This window comes from Primulina eburnea, chromosome 8 (genome assembly GCF_022965805.1).
Source record: "Primulina eburnea isolate SZY01 chromosome 8, ASM2296580v1, whole genome shotgun sequence".
NCBI lineage: Eukaryota > Viridiplantae > Streptophyta > Magnoliopsida > Lamiales > Gesneriaceae > Primulina > Primulina eburnea.
Window position 1 is genome coordinate 35220242 of NC_133108.1, and position 18614 is coordinate 35238855.

The 18614-nt window shown below is 38.0% G+C and overlaps 2 protein-coding genes across 3 annotated transcripts; one reads left to right on the top strand and one right to left on the bottom strand.

Annotated features, from left to right (window-relative positions):
- Positions 1-889: 889 nt before the first annotated feature.
- LOC140839437 (uncharacterized) lies at positions 890-3949 on the bottom strand. 2 transcript variants are annotated; one of them, XM_073206134.1, is made up of 5 exons: positions 3611-3949; positions 3408-3521; positions 1952-2200; positions 1027-1099; positions 890-926 (listed from the first exon to the last, which is right to left on the bottom strand). In XM_073206134.1, the coding sequence occupies exons 1-4, from the start codon at positions 3780-3782 to the stop codon at positions 1041-1043; spliced, it is 594 nt and encodes a 197-aa protein (XP_073062235.1). In that variant the 5' UTR covers positions 3783-3949; the 3' UTR covers positions 890-926; positions 1027-1040. The 2 variants fall into 2 exon arrangements, with proteins under 2 accessions (XP_073062235.1, XP_073062236.1); XM_073206135.1 differs by having other exon boundaries at positions 890-1099; positions 1952-2179; positions 3611-3939.
- A 13287-nt stretch (positions 3950-17236) lies between these two features.
- On the top strand, positions 17237-18362 carry LOC140837912 (uncharacterized). Its single transcript, XM_073203990.1, has 4 exons — positions 17237-17445; positions 17549-17621; positions 17714-17914; positions 18019-18362. Exons 1-4 carry the CDS (start codon positions 17373-17375, stop codon positions 18035-18037), a joined length of 366 nt encoding a protein of 121 aa, XP_073060091.1. The 5' UTR covers positions 17237-17372; the 3' UTR covers positions 18038-18362.
- Positions 18363-18614: the final 252 nt, after the last annotated feature.

Consider the following 18614-nt stretch of genomic DNA (forward strand, 5'->3'; position numbering starts at 1 on the left):
ATTTAAAAAGAAAAATAACGGCTACTTACTAAGTAGGAAGACAACTTCCCACTTGCCTATACAATCGAGTTACTGGACTTCATTGAACAGACTTTACATGAGGTTAAAATTTCCCCAGACATTGAAAAATATGTTTTTAAGTAATCAAAATTGGATGCCCGAATATTTTGTTTCGTGAAAAATAAAAGTCTAATTAAAATATATACGTAACATATAAACTGTACTTCAATTGGAAGAATAAATACCTTAAAACTATAAGTTCGAAAATTTTCCTCAAGCCGGTGCTTTAAAATTGAAGCGTACCGGCAGTATATATATATTAACAATATTTCTCACGGATTCGAAGCCCCGTAAAGTAAACCCGAAATTGAGACAAGAATCCCCTATTTTTTTGGGATTTTTTTAGATCCCCAAAATACTTCGATGCAAGTATAGAGATACTATCTCAATCTCGAAGCTCGTCTCGATAATATCGATATTAACATTAATAACAGAGACCGAACATTAGTTTTGTCTCACCCCTTGTACGACTTGAGTTCGAGTCACCACCCTATGGATTAAGATTTTTTTTTAAAAAAATAGTAAGTTTTTGTACGACTTGAGTTCGAGTCACCACCCTATGGATTAAGATTTTTTTTAAAAAAAATAGTAAGTTTAAGATTCAAGAACCCTCGAACACACAGTCTCATTAATACTTTTGAAAAGAAAATAGGGGCGGAGACGAGGATTTTATTACTTTTGAAACGAAGATAGGGACGGAGAGGAAGATTTTATCCTCACTGGTTCGGGATTTAGGCGGGGACAGGTTTTCCTTGACGGGGATGAGAAACAGCTCGTCTCGCCACGGCCCCATCCATGTGTGTACATAATGAACCACTTTAAACCACGCTGACGACAACGCGAACAAGTGAAATACACCACATCATCTACCAAACATAGAATTGCAAAGACATACATTAAGGACACAGATTAGAGTCTGAATTGAGGAAATCACTTCGTTATGCATGTATCAGAAGCGAATCACACCTAAAATAATCATGTTATGCATGAGTTCGCTCGATCGCGATTTTATGCGTCTCTTTCTGAAACAGCCCTTTTCCTGCATCAGAAAACACCACACATAAACCTCGTAAAAACGCAAGTTTTCATATTTTACAATCAAGTATAAACACGATTAGTGGTCGACAATTTGCTTTTCATTTATACTGGTAAGCTCCATACGCCAATGCCCAATTACGGAAGATGGTAGAAATGGAAAATTTTCAGTGGAACCAATAATAATAATAATAATAATAAAAGAACGTCCAAATCGCATGGGGAAACAAAGACAAATGAACCCAAAAGCACGAAATCAAGCATTGCACGCTAAAACCACTGGGCTTCATATGTTAACGTTGAGCATAAAACTGTCACTTCTCCAGCATAGTTGAAACATTTTTGCTGCAGACTCAACCAAAAAAAAGAAGCATGTAGTTTGAAGTTTTGTTGCAACTATAAATAGCTAGCACAATGTCAAATGAATACGAACCCTGCCAATCTCGAATTGAGGAAGATCGAATTACAGTCAAATAAACATAAATGTCTCGCAATGAGATCCATCGGGTGAATCGTCTTTACCAACAACATTCTAACCATGATATCTGCATTTGATACTGTTTACGTTTTTTGGTTACGAAGATTCAAATACACATAAACCCATCGATCCGTGTAAAATCAACCAGTAGCTTAACCATTTCATTCATCTTATGTTCAACAAAGTAAACATAGGCATTACCCATGATCACAAAAATAAAAACAAAGGAAATTAGTCACTACTTGTCAAGAATGAAGTCGAAAAAATATGTTCAAAAGCCAATTTTTTTCCCATTATATACAAATATATCAGCCATAAATCTCTGGCAAACAAAACAATTATAATATCCACAAAAATTATCACTAACGTAAGACTTGCCTGGTACAGACATAGGGCGGCAGTTTTGGTGAACCCCATGCTTGACCCTTTCCTTCGGCGCAAGTGCCCGTTTAATAGCTATTCGCCTCGTGGAAGCATAGGAGTCATCACGCACATTCTCTCTCAAGCTGTCCATCCCGTTTCCAATATCCAGCATAGTTTTATCACTGCTTTTCCCAATCAGATCACAACGCACACTAGGGTCTTCCTTTCTATGAGAATGCACTCCTAATGTACAGAGCAGGAAATCTTCTCCAAATGTAAGAATCAAGAAAAATATGAAACTAGACTCTTAGGATATGTAAAAACCTCCCTAAAATATTAAATAACATAGTCGAATGCTAATTAAGTGGTTCGCAAACTTGCTGGTAGCATTATCCCATGTTTAAGGAAAAAGAACCAAACTCAACATGTTCCTGTTAAAGAGAATTAATTTGCAATTTGACTTTGGAATATGGAGTCTATGCTTTGGGAGGATGAAGAGCTCTTAGAAATAGATGAATCTCCTAGAATGTTTCAAGGCTTCAATAATCTTACACCTCTTTGTATCCAAATCAGTCCAGGGATTTCTCCTAAAATATATACGTATGTGCTTGTCGTCGAGGTGGAGAAAGGTGCAGAAAACACAAGTAAAAAAAATACTAGCAACCAAAAAATGTGCTAAAGTTTATCAATAAAATAAAATTTCTTCCTACCATTGCTTCGAAAATCCGAACCCAAAATTTCCTTATATCCTACATCTAACACTTCATGCTATGAACTGAGATCATCCACCAATGCAAGAACGTTATTCCATCCTACCCGCAAGTTGAACACGATTGAACTAGGTGCTTTCATTTTTAAGCCATTTTACGGAAATCAAAACTTGAAATAGACTTTGACGTGCAATGTTTTTTTCTTCTTCCCATAAACAGAGCGTTCAGCAGTCGGATCGGTAATAAATTGGAAAATATTTGGTTTTATAAAATGCTTCACACATGGTTCTAAAACACTAATGGTAAATGCTTTTAAACACCACACAATATCAGGTTTTAAAAGGTAGCTTCCGGGGTAGACCCAGAAACCTTTGGAAGAGATGGCGGACAAAGCAGAGGAAGGCAATATGATGTGATATGCGCTAATAGGCTCCACCCCTGACTGTTTTTCATTTACATGGACCAAGAAATTTTAACACAATTCTGAAAAAAGAGCACCCTAATATGATTTTTTTTAAAAAAAATCAGATGCCGGATGTCAAAATTCGTTAGCCTGGCCTACTCCATATAGATTTCAGGTCCACTACCCAGTAAATCACCCTTCCAACAGATTGCCTAGGTCCTGCATACGCTTCTCATTCATGTTCATTATGCGCATATATATTACTTAAAATTAAATTGGACTTTCAAAGGAAAGCTTCAGAATTTCTACAATCACATAAGTTATCAGATATCAAGAAGCATCCTCAATCCAATTGCACCTGTAGGAGCACTTGTAGTTTCCACAGCGGAATCCAATACCATCGGGGCATACATGAAGCAATCACATTTCAAATACTTGTCACGTTTCTTAGTGGGTTCACCCAATCTTTCACCTACAACAACAACAACAACAACAAAAACATTACAGCGAAAACAGAAACTGAACCGAAGCAAAAAAGGGAGCAAGATTCAGCATCTTTACCCAATGAAGCGGGTGAAAATGTGGCAGACGATTGAGGAGAAATCAAGGGCGAAAACATATAGGTGTCCGATTTCATGTAGTTCAAGAATTTCCGGAAAACAGTTCTCAGTCTTCTTCTTTTGTTGCTACGCTTGATGGGTTTCTTGGCATAGGACGCAACTTTCATGGTCATCGTTAAAGAACACAAAACACCAACTTGGGTTGCTTCGCAGTCACAGAAGTTCGAGAGGAATGGAAGACAAACGAGGAACAAGGAATGGGAAATAATCTTTGTATGGAGGCGGTTGTTGACATGTGTTCAGTGGACAACGTTTTACGTTGTACGGTTGACAGGTGCCTCGAAACTTTTATTTGACCATTTATTAATTGGCACATGATACTGCCATTTGTCCTTTCAGAAAAAAATACCACAAATTATAAATTTAATAAAAAAAAACTATCGAATTTTTTTTTTTTGGAATGGCATCCATTGAAGATGATATAATCAATTGTGGTCTTAATTTAAGTCGTTTTTTCAAATTAAATTTTTAACTATACCAAGATATAAATATATTTTTAAAACTCTATTCTCACCAACCATCATCAAATTCTCATTTTATTTTTTTCTCCGACAATCATATTGACTCATTGATATTAATCGTGACAAACTCTGAATATTAGATATGACGAGTTCAATTTCTATCTTATTATCTTCTCCCATCATAAATCATATTGACTCGTTCAATTGTGGGTGAAAAAAGATAAACCTTAGATCCCTCATTGTGACTAATTTTCTCAAAAATTTGTACCACTATGATTTGGTAGTTCGATATAGGAGTAGACCTGCAGTGACATTTGAGGGAGGTCGAACTTTGTTATAGGTAAATGGCTTTCTTGCGGGTATGTGATTTCATTTCCACAGAGCATACCAACAAAATAAAAAGTGGAAGAACATGTCGATGCTAATTAAAAATTGCATCCTATTGCTTGGGAATAGTGGATTCTGAAAATGAGTCAACATGGTTGTGGTTTATACATGCCAAAGTTGAAAGAATAAATGGATGACTTCAACTAATAGGTATTTATATTCGATAGACACAAGAGTGTTGCTAAAGCCATAAAAATGATATTTTACAGTTGAAAAGGAAAAACATGTCTTGTCACGAAATAAATAGTTTTTTTTTAAATTATTATTTTTACGTGAATTTTGACTTTTTAGACTAACATTATTTATGATAAGATTTATATTAACTTTAGATACAATTTTTATTTAAAAGAGTTTATTTCTTAATAAAACTCTAGTTTACATGTTTTGTAGGTATTTGTTCAAGGATTCCTATCTAAGGTCTACAGAAGAGATGACGGCGAGAGATAGAGTAAGGAAGAAAGAAGAACATGTGTGTTTCTTCAGAAAAATCAAGTGATGGAGTCTCATCATGTTTTTGTTGTTTGTCGTGAAATATTGAAGACATTCGAGGTCAATAATTAATTAAAGTGTAGATCAATAATTGTTTATTCTACTGAATTTTGGTTTACAGAATTTGTATCCATTGTGTTTGGTTATTTCTGATGATTGAAATTTAGGATGCAATTTGATCTGTCAAGGGAATTAGCTTTTTGTTATTCATAGTATTATTTTGGTATGTAATTAAACTGGATATCTTTTTAATGAATTTTTTGCTCTGAAGCACCACACAAGTATGTTCACTTTTTCATAATTAGTTGCGTCTTGATTTATTTACCTAAAGTTTTGTGTATTAAATTATTATGTTACATGTTGTCTTTAAGTGTTACAACACCACATTCAACACTTAAATCTAAAACACACAATGCCTCAAATATATAGTGTGAGAACCCGAATTCCCAGCATTTCAGTAGCAATGCAAAATTTCCAGCAGAAGATAATATTTTCAGAAGCTGGTATTTTTCCAGCAGACATGTATTTTTCCAGTAGACAGAATCCAGCAGCAGCAGCACGAAATTCCAGCAGACAGTTACCAATTCAGCCATGACTTGTAACTGAAGCATTTAACACGGAATAAAGATTGTTAATGGCAGATTATGGCCATTAATAGGGAGCCTAACAGTCAGATTATGGCCTATAAATAACACCTCAAGTCTCTGAAATTGGTGTTACACAAATTCTGAGTTATCTCTTGAATTTTCGAATTAAGAGGGTGCTGAATTTCGAGCAGTAGATCCAGTAGCGAGGCAAGCATATTTCAGTAGATTTCAACCCAACCGAAACTCTAGCAATTTACAGTAAGTGGGCTTATATATAAATATCTTGAAATCTGTTTGATAATTCTGTTTTAAAGTTCAGTTTCTGCATGATTTCTGATATATGATTTTGAAGCACTGAAACTCCCTAGTGAACTAATGGTAGGAATATATATTCTGAACATTTCTGAATTCTGATTCTGATTCTGATTCTGGCCTCACCCCTTAGAGGAGAGAACATATAGGGGACTGATATCAGTTTAGCCATGAAATTCACTAACGTGTTCAGTGCTTACCAATTCTGATTTCTGATCTGAAACCTGAAGTTTCTGAATTCTGATTTATGTTATGAAATACGAGTTTTTCTGTATATTACTGTATTACGGTTTCTGTATTAAAATGATGTTCGAAAACTGGGAGTTATTCCCGCCCCCGCTTACTGAGTGACAACCATATCACTCACCCACCAAACCATTCCAGATAAGAACGATGAAGAAAGGCTAGAAGAAGAGGAGCAGATCCAGTTCTGGGGCTGGTGAAGAAGATTATTGTTTTCAGTTTATGTTATGTTATGTTAGTTCCGCTGTATCTGTTAAGGCAATGTTATGATGTCTAGTTTTACATTTCCGCTGTAAAACATCAGTATCAGGGTTGTAAGAGACAATTGATTTACTTCGTATTATGAATAAAAGACTGGTTTATGAATTCTGTACTCTGAGGCTTGTTGTTTTCGAATGTAAATTTGAGAGCAACGCCGGTGTCAACCAACCCCCGTCCCGGGGCGTGACATATAGTACTTTTATGTTAAAAAATTCTTTTAATTGGTATCAGACCGACATTTGACGTAACTAAGTGAAACTTTGGTTATTTTTGCTTAACATGAAAAAAAAAAGTACTATGGATGTGCCACTTGTCAACAATGCGCTTCAACCACCAATTCTAGATGGATCCAACTACGATCTTTTACTACAAAAAAACACTTTTACAGAAACGGTTTTTTTCAATTTTAAGATAGGTTTTTAGCCGCTCCAGCACTTGTACCACCGGCTGCAAAAGCGCTCTTCTTATTGATGACCTTATATCTTATAGAAGCGGTTTTTTCAACCGGTGGTACAAGTTGAAGAATCGCTTCTATTGTTTATTTTAGGTGCGGTTTGATAATGCTCGTACCCATAACATATTTACAACAGTTTCAAACCGTTTTTGTAGTTGTGTATTTAGGAACCGTTTCAAAGTGTTCTAAAAGGCGTGAAGTGTAAGAACGGTCTTACACCGCTCCTACATGCCATGGATATAAGAGCGATTTGCAACCGCTATTGGTGTTGCCAATTAAAGTGCGGTTTGAAACCAATTGTACATATTGTGAATATTACAACGGTTTTGGACCGCTCCCGGCTGTGCATTTAGGAGCCTCTTCAAAGCGTTCTAAAAAGAGTGAGGTGTAAGAACGGTCAATCACCGTTCCTACACGCCATCAATATAAGAATGCTTTGCAACCGCTACTGATGGTAGCAACTGAAGAGCGGTTTGACACCGATCATACACGTCGTGCATATCACAACTTTAAGAGCGGATGCAAATCACTCCTATATGGCATCAATATAGGAGCAAGAAATATATGACCGGTGTCAAACCGCTTTGGACACAATTTGAAATAAGAATGGTTTTTCTCCGTTCCTATACGTTGTCAATATGAGAATAGTTTTCAACCATTTCTAAATCTCTGAATTTAGGAGCAGTTGTAAACCACTTTTGAAAAGATACTGGACGTATGAACTTCTTGGATGAAAGACTGGATTCTGAGTTTTATACATAGAAAACATTTTAAATTTTTACAATTTTTTTTTCCGATCAGGCACCTTGCTAAGTTTATGTTTATAACACTTCGTTAAATTTTTTTGAATTCTATTATATTACTTGGATTATAAGTTACTATTTATTGTTATATGTATTGTAAACTCAGCTCGGGCTCGAGACAGAATACTTAGAGGCAAAAGTGACAGGTCATTTCATTGAGACTTAAGTCCTAAACTATTACAAGGAAAACAAATTTTAAAAATAAAGATCAGGGCTCCTAGGTGCTCGCAGGCTCTTCCTTGGTCTCATCCACCTCAGAAACCGTTCCCTCCTTGGGCATATCCTAAATGGCCTTTACTAGATTCCAAATAACCTTTATCCTGATATTGGACCAAATATCCACGAAATACCTGCTCGAAATATTCGACTGTCGTGTCTAAGCTAAAAGGTTCGAACTCTTTTGACTTTAAAAATCATCTATTTTTATTGTTCCAAATAGCCTCTGTAATGCCCGGTTACTCGTACAAATGATAATAATGCGTTTATGTCGTTTATTATGTAGTTATCTAGCTCGTTAGATTCCACGTGATGATTGAAGTATCAATATTGAGATTGAACATGACTTTTATATTCCCATGGTATATTGAGGATGAATATATGTCTAAATAGTTAGAGTAAGATGTGTAGGTGATGATAGTGTAATGGAAGTTGTGGGAAATGAGATGTAAATATGGTAGTTCGTACGGGTTTTAGCATAATGATTTGAATATTGATCCAAATTGTGTGAGGCCTTAACCGTTAGAAAGCTAAGATATAGTGCTACAACTTTCACGTTTTGGGTTTTGTCCAAATCATTGTGGAAGACAAGCCAAAAACGCCCTGAAGTGGGTCGTGTGTATCGTCACTCCTACAATGACACATGTTAGGAGAATGGGAATAACTTTTTACTCAGACCTCCAAATGACCTGAAACCAGTGGGAGATTCAAGCCAAGACATAGAGCTACAACTTCCTAGTTTACCATTTTTTCAGATTATGAACGGAAGAGACGTTTCCGGAGCAATCTTCGATGAAGTAGCGCGCAGAAGCAGAACAGGTGGCGCCCGAGCGCCGGTGTATTTGAAGTTCAGTATTTTTCCCAAACATGTGGCGCCCGAGCGGTAGAATATGACCGCCCGAGCGCCAGTGCACCAAAATTTTACGTTTTGGACAGAACATTCCGTGCTCGAGCGGTAGAAAACTACCGCCCGAGCGCCGTCTTTCATACAAGAAGATAAGTTTCGAATTTCTGAGCCATTGTATCAGTTCTTTCCCCTTTCTTTCACAGCAAGGCACGAAAGAAAAACTTATAATCTTCCTCCAAAGCTCTCTTTCTTCATTTCCTTCATTGTTTTGAAGTGAGAACTTAGTTCTCCATCACAAGAGCATCATATAGGTGTAAGTTTTCTTCTCTTTTAGTTGTTCTACATGTAGAGGAGTGATTTTCACCTAGTATAGATATAGTGAATGGATTTTTGATATATTTGACAGCATAGGAGCGAGATACATCGTCTCAAACAAGTATTCGTACGCTTGGACTGTAAGTTGGCATGTTCTTGAAGTAATACATGAGTAATATTATGAATTTCAAATGCATCTCATTGTCTATTGATATATGTACATTGTTAGTATGTTTATTGATGAAAACATAGCACCATATTCCATTGTTATGTATTAAATATGTAAGGAACTCATGAATATTGATGATGGGTGCTATGTCATGAACAAGAACATGAACATGAAAAGAAAAGGATTGATTTACATGATATAGAGCTTGTTGACATCATGGGTGGTTTTAAGTCCACCAAAGCTATTGGCCAATATATGTTCATGGGGCGTGGGGTTGCCAAAGGTTGCTCCCTGACGTCCAACACAGTAGTAGCTATATAATAAAGCAAGCACAGTAGTACAGGTCAACTAATGAGGCTTAAGTACAAAAATGAACATTGAATATATGCTACGGTATGACATGTTTTTAAGATTCATTGTTGATCACGACTTGATATGTATGTTCCTTCGATGCATATTGATACGTACAAGTACCAACTTATTGAGTTTATAAACTCACATAGCTCATGTATTACAGGATCAGGTAGTGAAGATGCGTAGGATGTCGGTTCGCCAATGGATGCTAGTGACGTGCCTCACCTCGACAAGAACCGGGCTTCTTATTGTATAGCTTCCGCATATGTATTATAATGAATTGAATGTCAGGGTTTGAAACAAGTTTTACAATGTTTATGTCTAGGGGTATGATGGTACAAAATATGTTTGTGTGTAAGAATACGATTATATATATATGGGTTGATGTTGTTGCTTGGTTTGGGCTTATACAAAATATAGGGACATCATGCCAAAATTTTTACAAACCGTCAAAGTGATGCCCCTTGTTTGATTTGATTCATAATATAGTTATATCATTCAAACCTTATTTTGATTATGGTAATTATGCTAAGTATAGAGAAAGGGTGTGAAATTTTTATGGTATCAGAGCCCACGGTTCTTTGATAGGGAAGACACACTGCACTTCATCCACATGGAGAACTCGGCAAGTAAGTATCTTTGTATCCCATAGTTTATGCTAAGTTATGTGTCTATGTATCCTACATGTAGGTTAAGATAAGCAACGATGCCACCGAAACGTAAAGTACATGAGGGAAAGTCATCTAAGGGCAAGGCCCCAGCAATCGAAGGTGAAGGTAGTGCGCCACGACCTGTAGATGACTTCGCCCAATTACTCCAACAACAAGCAAAGGTCCATGGTGAACAAATCCAGCAGCTACTGGAGATACAACGGACTACTCATGAACAGGCACAAGCTCAAGCCATAGTACACAGACATGTGCATGTTCAGACAGACGTATATGATCGGTTTCGACGTTTGAATCCTCCGGAATTCATGGGAAGCACCGATCCAGCAGTAGCAGAAGAGTGGATTAAGTCATTGAAGTCCATCTTCTCCTACCTTCATATGGAAGATGTTGACAAAGTGACTTGTGCCATCTTTTTATTAACAAAACATGCAAGAATTTGGTGGGAGAGTGCAAGGTCGCATTACCGGTTGGACCATTGACATGGGAAACTTTCAAAACTGTGTTTTACAACAAATATTTCAGTAAAGACGTACGAGCCAAGAAAGCTAGTGACTTCTTGAATTTGAAGCAAGGGACCATGTCAATGACGGAATACATACAACAATTCGAAGCTGGAGTCCAATACGTACCATATATTGCACAAGATGACACCAGTAAGGGCGAACATTTCATGCGGGGACTTCGCTCTGAAATTAAGAGAGATGTAAGGATGTCGAAAGTTGCTACATACGGGGAGATAGTAGAAAGAGCACTTATGGCAGAACAAGATGAACATGACATTGACAGGGACAGGCAACAACGAAGGCAGCAATACTTTCAGAAGAGCCAAGGAACAGGACAAGGCAAAAAGAATGATAACAGAGGTAGTAGACCAGAGGAATCACGTGGCAAAGGTCCCCCTCCACATAAAGAACAGGACAGACCACCTTGTCCTAAATGTGGCAAACTTCATGGCGGGGAATGTATGCAAGGTTCTAATGTCTGTTATCGTTGCAAGAAGCCAGGACATCTAGCCAAGAATTGTCCAGGAAGTTCAGAGAAAGTACAGGGACGCCTTTTCTCCATGACCAAAGAATAAGTGGATGCGGATACATCGATGATCACCGGTATGTTCTTGATTTCTGGTATTACTGCTATTGTTTTACTAGATTCAGGAGCCACACATTCCTTTATTTCGGAATCATTTGTAAAGAGACTGGGCATTACAGCAAGTACACTAGAGACACAACTCGCCATAGCCTTACCTTCCGGGCAAGAATTACAGACAGATCAGATTGTGTGAGGATGTCCAATATATGTCCAAGGTCATTAGATGTATGCTGAATTGATTGTTTTGAAAATGAACGATTTTGATGTGATATTGGGAATGGATTGGCTCTCGAAGTACAGAGTTAATATTGACTGTGGCCTGAAGATGATCAAGTTTGCACCAGTAGGAGCTGAACCATTCACAGTAGCAAGTGCAGGTATATCCTTACCTCTTCGGATAATCTCTTGTATGAAGGCTTGTAAATTATTACAGAAGGGGTGTCAAGGATATTTAGCATCTGTTTTAGTTATTGATCCACCAGTTCGTGAACTAGAAGATACAGATGTTGTGTGTGAGTTTCCAGAAGTGTTTCCTGATGATGTAACAGGCTTACCCCCAGATAGAGAGATCGAATTTGTAATCGATGTTGTGGCAGGAACTCCTCCGATCTCAAAAGCTCCTTATCGATTAGCTCCTACAGAAATGAAAGAACTGAAAGAACAGTTACAGGAGTTGCTTGATAAAGGGTTTATTAGACCGAGCTTTTCATCGTGGGGTGCACCTGTTTTGTTTGTTAAAAAGAAAGACGGTACCCTCCGTCTGTGTATCGATTATAGGGAGTTGAACAAAGTGACAATCAAGAATAAGTATCCACTCCCCAGAATTGATGATTTGTTTGATCAATTACAAGGAGCTGCCATCTTTTCGAAGATTGATTTACGATCAGGCTATCATCAATTAAAAGTGAAGTCAGATGATATTTCAAAGACTGCCTTCAGAACAAGGTACGGGCATTATGAATTTCTTGTAATGCCATTTGGACTAACGAATGCACCAGCTGCATTTATGGATCTAATGAACAGAATTTTCAAGCCATTCCTAGACAGGTTCGTGATTGTGTTTATAGATGATATTCTCATCTACTCACGAACTGTAGAGGAGCATAGAGAACATTTGCAATTAGTTTTGCAGACTTTGAAGGATAAACATTTATATGCAAAATGGAAGAAATGTGAATTTTGGCTTGAACAAGTATCATTCTTGGGTCATATCATTTCAAAAGAAGGCATATCAGTGGATCCAAGTAAGATTGAAGCTGTTAATAACTGGCTACGACCTACCACTGTTGCCGAGGTACGTAGTTTTCTTGGGCTAGCTTGTTATTATCGTCGGTTTATAGCGGGATTTTCTAAGATAGCATTGCATTTGACTGCTTTAACTAGAAAGAATGTGAAATTTGTATGGGACGAAGCATGTGATCGCAGTTTCCAAGAGTTAAAGCTAAAATTGACTTCAGCACCGGTCCTTGCTATTCCAGAAGGATCAGGAGATTTTGTAGTGTATAGTGATGCTTCGAAACAAGGTTTAGGAGCAGTCTTGATGCAACACGGGAAGGTGATTGCTTATGCCTCTAGGCAATTGAAAGAATATGAAAAGAACTATCCAACACATGATTTAGAACTGGCAGCAGTGGTATTTGCATTGAAAATATGGCGCCATTACCTGTAAGGTGAACGGTGTGAAATATATACGGACCACAAGAGTCTGAAATACTTATTCACGCAAAAAGAACTGAATATGAGACAACGACGTTGGTTGGAATTGGTAAAGGATTACGATTGTGTTATTAATTATCATTCAGGCAAAGCCAATATTGTTGCAGATGCGTTAAGTCGAAAGTCCAGTTCTATTGCTGCAATGCAAGTACAAGAACAAATCCTATGGGATTTGCAGAACTTGAAGCTTGATGTTATTCCAAGGGGAGCTGCAATTCAATTATCATCTCTCATAGTTCGACCAACACTTGCAGACAGGATCAAGGCCGAACAAAATACAGATACTGAATTCTAGCAATTGAGACAGCGAGATGAGGATAAAGGACATTCGAACTTTTGAATTGAACGAGGAAGGAATATGGACATATCGGGGTAGATTGTGTGTGCCAAAACAAGGAACAATCAGGAACGACATTCTTATTGATGCTCATGCTACTCCCTATTCGATCCATCCAGGAGGCACAAAAATGTACAAGGATTTGAAACCATTATTTTGGTGGCCAGGTATGAAAAAGGACATTGCTCAATTTGTTGCACAATGTTTAACTTGTCAACAGGTCAAGACTGAACATCAAAGACCAGCAAGACTCCTGAAACCACTACCCATTCCTGAATGGAAATGGGAACACATCAAGATGGATTTCATTCTTGGTTTGCCAAGAACTCAAAGAGGGTTCAATGCTATATGGGTTATTGTGGATCGACTTACAAAATCAGCTCACTTTCTTCCGGTGAAGACCACATACACGATGAATCAATATGCTGAAGAATACATCAAGGAGATAGTGAGGCTTCATGGCATCCCCGTGTCCATTGTATCAGATAGAGATCCAAAATTTACATCTCATTTTGGAAAAGCTTGCATCATGCTATGGGAACTCGATTGTCATTCAGCACAGCATTCCACCCTCAAACTGATGGACAATCAGAACGAGTGAATCAGATCTTAGAAGATATGTTGAGGGCATGTACTATTGACTTCCCAGGTAGTTGGGACAGTAAACTACCGTTGGCTGAGTTTACATATAAAAATAGCTATCAGTCAAGCATTGGAATGGCACCATATACTGCATTATATGGTAGAAAATGTCGATCTCCAGTACATTGGGATGAAATAGGAGAAAGGAAATTGTTAGGCCCTGAATTGGTACAACAGACAGCTGAATTGGTAACCAAGATCAGAGAAAGAATGCACACTGCCCAGAGTCGACAGAAAAGCTATGCTGATGTGCGACGTCGTCGATTGGAATTTCAGGGTGGTGACCATGTATTTGTAAAGATAACACCATTGAAGGGCATTTTGCGTTTTGGTAAGAAGGGAAAATTGAGTCCAAGATATATCGGTCCATTTGAAATCTTGGAAAGAATAGGAGACAGAGCCTACCGAGTTGCTTTACCTCCGAACTTGTCAAATGTTCACAATGTTTTTCACGTTTCCTTGCTACGAAAGTATTTGGCCAATCCTTCTCACGTTCTTCATTATGAACCATTGGAGCTTGCATCGAATCGCTCATATGAAGAACGACCGGTCCAAATCCTCGATAGAAAATCAAAAGTGTTACGAGGCAAGGAAATACCCTTGGTGAAATTATTATGGCGCAATCATGCGATTGAAGAAGCAACTTGGGAGAGAGAAGACGAGATCCAACAGAGATATCCTGAACTATATGGTACGTAAAATTTTGAGGACGAAATTCTTTGAAGGAGGGGAGAATTGTAATGCTCGGTTACTCGTACAAATGATAATAATGCGTTTATGTCGTTTATTATGTAGTTATCTAGCTCGTTAGATTCCACGTGATGATTGAAGTATCAATATTGAAATTGAACATGACTTTTATATTGCCCATGGTATATTGAGGATGAATATATGTCTAAATAGTTAGAGTAAGATGTGTAGGTGATGATAGTGTAATGGAAGTTGTGGGAAATGAGATGTAAATATGGTAGTTCGTACGGGTTTTAGCATAATGATTTGAATATTGATCCAAATTGTGTGAGGCCTTAACCGTTAGAAAGCTAAGATATAGTGCTACAACTTTCAAGTTTTGGGTTTTGTCCAAATCATTGTGGAAGACAAGCTAAAAGCGCCCCGAAGTGGGTCGTGTGTATCGTCACTCCTACAATGACACATGTTAGGAGAATGGGCATAACTTTTTACTCAGACCTCCAAATGACCTGAAACCAGTGGGAGATTCAAGCCAAGACATAGAGCTACAACTTCCTAGTTTACCATTTTTTCAGATTATGAACGGAAGAGACGTTTCCGGAGCAATCTTCGATGAAGTAGCGCGCAGAAGCAGAACAGGTGGCGCCCGAGCGGTAAGATTTTACCGCCCGAGCGCCGGTGTATTTGAAGTTCAGTATTTTTCCCGAACATGTGGTGCCCGAGCGGTAGAATATGACCGCCCGAGCGCCAGTGCACCAAAATTTTACGTTTTGGACAGAACATTCCGCGCTCGAGCGGTAGAAAACTACCGCCCGAGCGCCGCCTTTCATACAAGAAGATAAGTTTCGAATTTCTGAGCCATTGTATCAGTTCTTTCCCCTTTCCTTCACAGCAAGGCACGAAAGAAAAACTTAGAATCTTCCTCCAAAGCTCTCTTTCTTCATTTCCTTCATTGTTTTAAAGTGAGAACTTAGTTCTCCATCACAAGAGCATCATATAGGTGTAAGTTTTCTTCTCTTTTTGTTGTTCTACATGTAGAAGAGTGATTTTCACCTAGTATAGATATAGTGAATGGATTTTTGATATATTTGACAGCATAGGAGCGAGATACATCGTCTCAAACAAGTATTCGTACGCTTGGACTGTAAGTTGGCATGTTCTCGAAGTAATACATGAGTAATATTATGAATTTCAAATGCATCTCATTGTCTATTGATATATGTACATTGTTAGTATGTTTATTGATGAAAACATAGCACCATATTCCATTGTTATGTATTAAATATGTAAGGAACTCATGAATATTGATGATGGGTGCTATGTCATGAACAAGAACATGAACATGAAAAGAAAAGGATTGATTTACATGATATAGAGCTTGTTGACATCATGGGTGGTTTTAAGTCCACCAAAGCTATTGGCCAATATATGTTCATGGGGCGTGGGGTTGCCAAAGGTTGCTCCCTGACGTCCAACAAAGTAGTAGCTATATAATAAAGCAAGCACAGTAGTACAGGTCAACTAATGAGGCTCAAGTACAAAAATGAACATTGAATATATGCTACGGTATGACATGTTTTTAAGATTCATTGTTGATCACGACTTGATATGTATGTTCCTTCGATGCATATTGATACGTACAAGTACCAACTTATTGAGTTTATAAACTCACATAGCTCATGTATTACAGGATCAGGTAGTGAAGATGCGTAGGATGTCGGTTCGCCAATGGATGCTAGTGACGTGCCTCACCTCGACAAGAACCGGGCTTCTTATTGTATAGCTTCCGCATATGTATTATAATGAATTGAATGTCAGGGTTTGAAACAAGTTTTACAATGTTTATGTCTAGGGGTATGATGGTACAGAATATGTTTGTGTGTAAGAATACGATTATATATATATATGGGTTGATGTTGTTGCTTGGTTTGGGCTTATACAAAATATAGGGACATCATGCCAAAATTTTTACAAACCGTCAAAGTGATGCCCCTTGTTTGATTTGATTCATAATATAGTTATATCATTCAAACCTTATTTTGATTATGGTAATTATGCTAAGTATAGAGTAAGGGTGTGACAGCCTCGGTCTCCCGTCGGGCTCTCTCCCATTCAGCCAAGGTGGCTTTCTCACGAACATTTTTCAGCTCAGCAAGAGAGAAGCCTACTCTTCCATTGCCTGATTATCCGCGACATGGATCTGCTGCATCAACACCCCATGCCGAGCCCACACACCATCCATGTCCCTATGATGGGACTGGTAGCTACCCTTGCACGAATAGAGTACTCTCCAGCAAAGAACATGCCTTGCACGTGAAAGAAAAAGAACACAAGTAAGCAAACTTAGGCTAGAGAGTAATATAATAATAAGAAAATAAAAGTAGCTAGGGTATTCACACCTAGGAAGCTGAGAAACATAATGTGAGAGCCAAATAACTATTTTGGGCCCAGCCCATTTCCATTTAATTATTTAAACCCAACCCATTTGATAAAAAGATAGTAGATCTTTATTCCACAACAGAAATAAAGCTTCTCCACCCTTGCAACTCGTCACCTTTCCTTCTCTTTCTGCAATAGTCGCGCAGCGTCGCCAAAGGCCGGAAAAGTGGGGGCAGTAGCTAGCAATATTTTTCCTCCATTCTATTAGCTTCTTTCCTGCCATGAATCGGAATATTTCAAGCTCGATCACTTGTTTTCCATATCCTGTGAGCGTGAGATTTGATCCGGTTTTAGGTAAGGCTTTGGTTTCGATTCTTGGTTGCTCTTGGTGGATTAGTTTATATAAGTGAAGTATTAAGCTTTTTCCTTATCCAGCTTGTTTTCTTACCATGAACAGAATTTCCGACGACTTTTCTGGTGAGCCACCCTTCGCGAGATCACCGTTGTGCGTTTGAGCCTCGATTCTTGAGGTATTAGTCTTGAAATTCCAGATTTTTGAATGGATTTATAGGCTGCCGAAAATTAGATTTTTTACCGCTCCGATTTAAATTATTTTAGTCAGATGGAATGCAGATGACAAGCTAGGGATGAGCGACTTAGCTACTCGCATCCTCGATAATACGTGCATGGACGAGCGACGATTTGATGCTGCATTCCTGGCACAGATGGCCACTTTTACTGTTGATGCTATTCTTTGGACTCCGTTTGATATCCGTTATTCTATTGTTACCATTCAAGTATCATATATCATTGCATTTCCTAGGTATTATTACATGTCTTTTATATACGTCGTAATTTTACTGTTTTGTCGTATTGGGGTCTGACCTCTGTTTTTTTATGTTGTGGTTGTTTTTTATGCCATAGCAGGTCATTCCAGGGGATTTGATGCGTCTGGTGGAGCGTCAGCCTGTGGTACCCAGTACTCAGTTTTTTGGTATCATATTTCCCAGATATCTATTTATATGATACTAGTTTGATACATTTGCCAGGGAGACTCCCTGTGTAGCTGTATTGTGATGTTTTTATGTTGTATTGGACTGTTTGTGTTATGTTGTGTCAAGTCCTGGCCAGTGCGGCTGTAGGATATTGGTTTGTTTGATTGTGAACTCGATATTATTTTCGAGCGTATATTGTTATTGTTGTGTTTTGAAATTTTTGGGATGTTCTGCTTACGAAGAAGTTATGCCGAAATTTTTATAAATTAATACTTTTAACTCAGTTTTCGTTGTTTACACTAATTAATTCTTGTTGTTTGGTAATTGAACATTAATTAGAAGCACGGGCCCTCACAAGAACATATATTATGCCACTTCCTGGTCGGAAGTTCTCTATATCATCTGCAGTTCGGCTTCAAAGATCAAGTTTTGCAGTAAGCCCAACGCCATGGGATCATATGATTTTGTCAGAGAGAAAACCTGAGGTCGTAGATGGCCTCTCGACCTGAGCTGGGGCACGATCGGAGA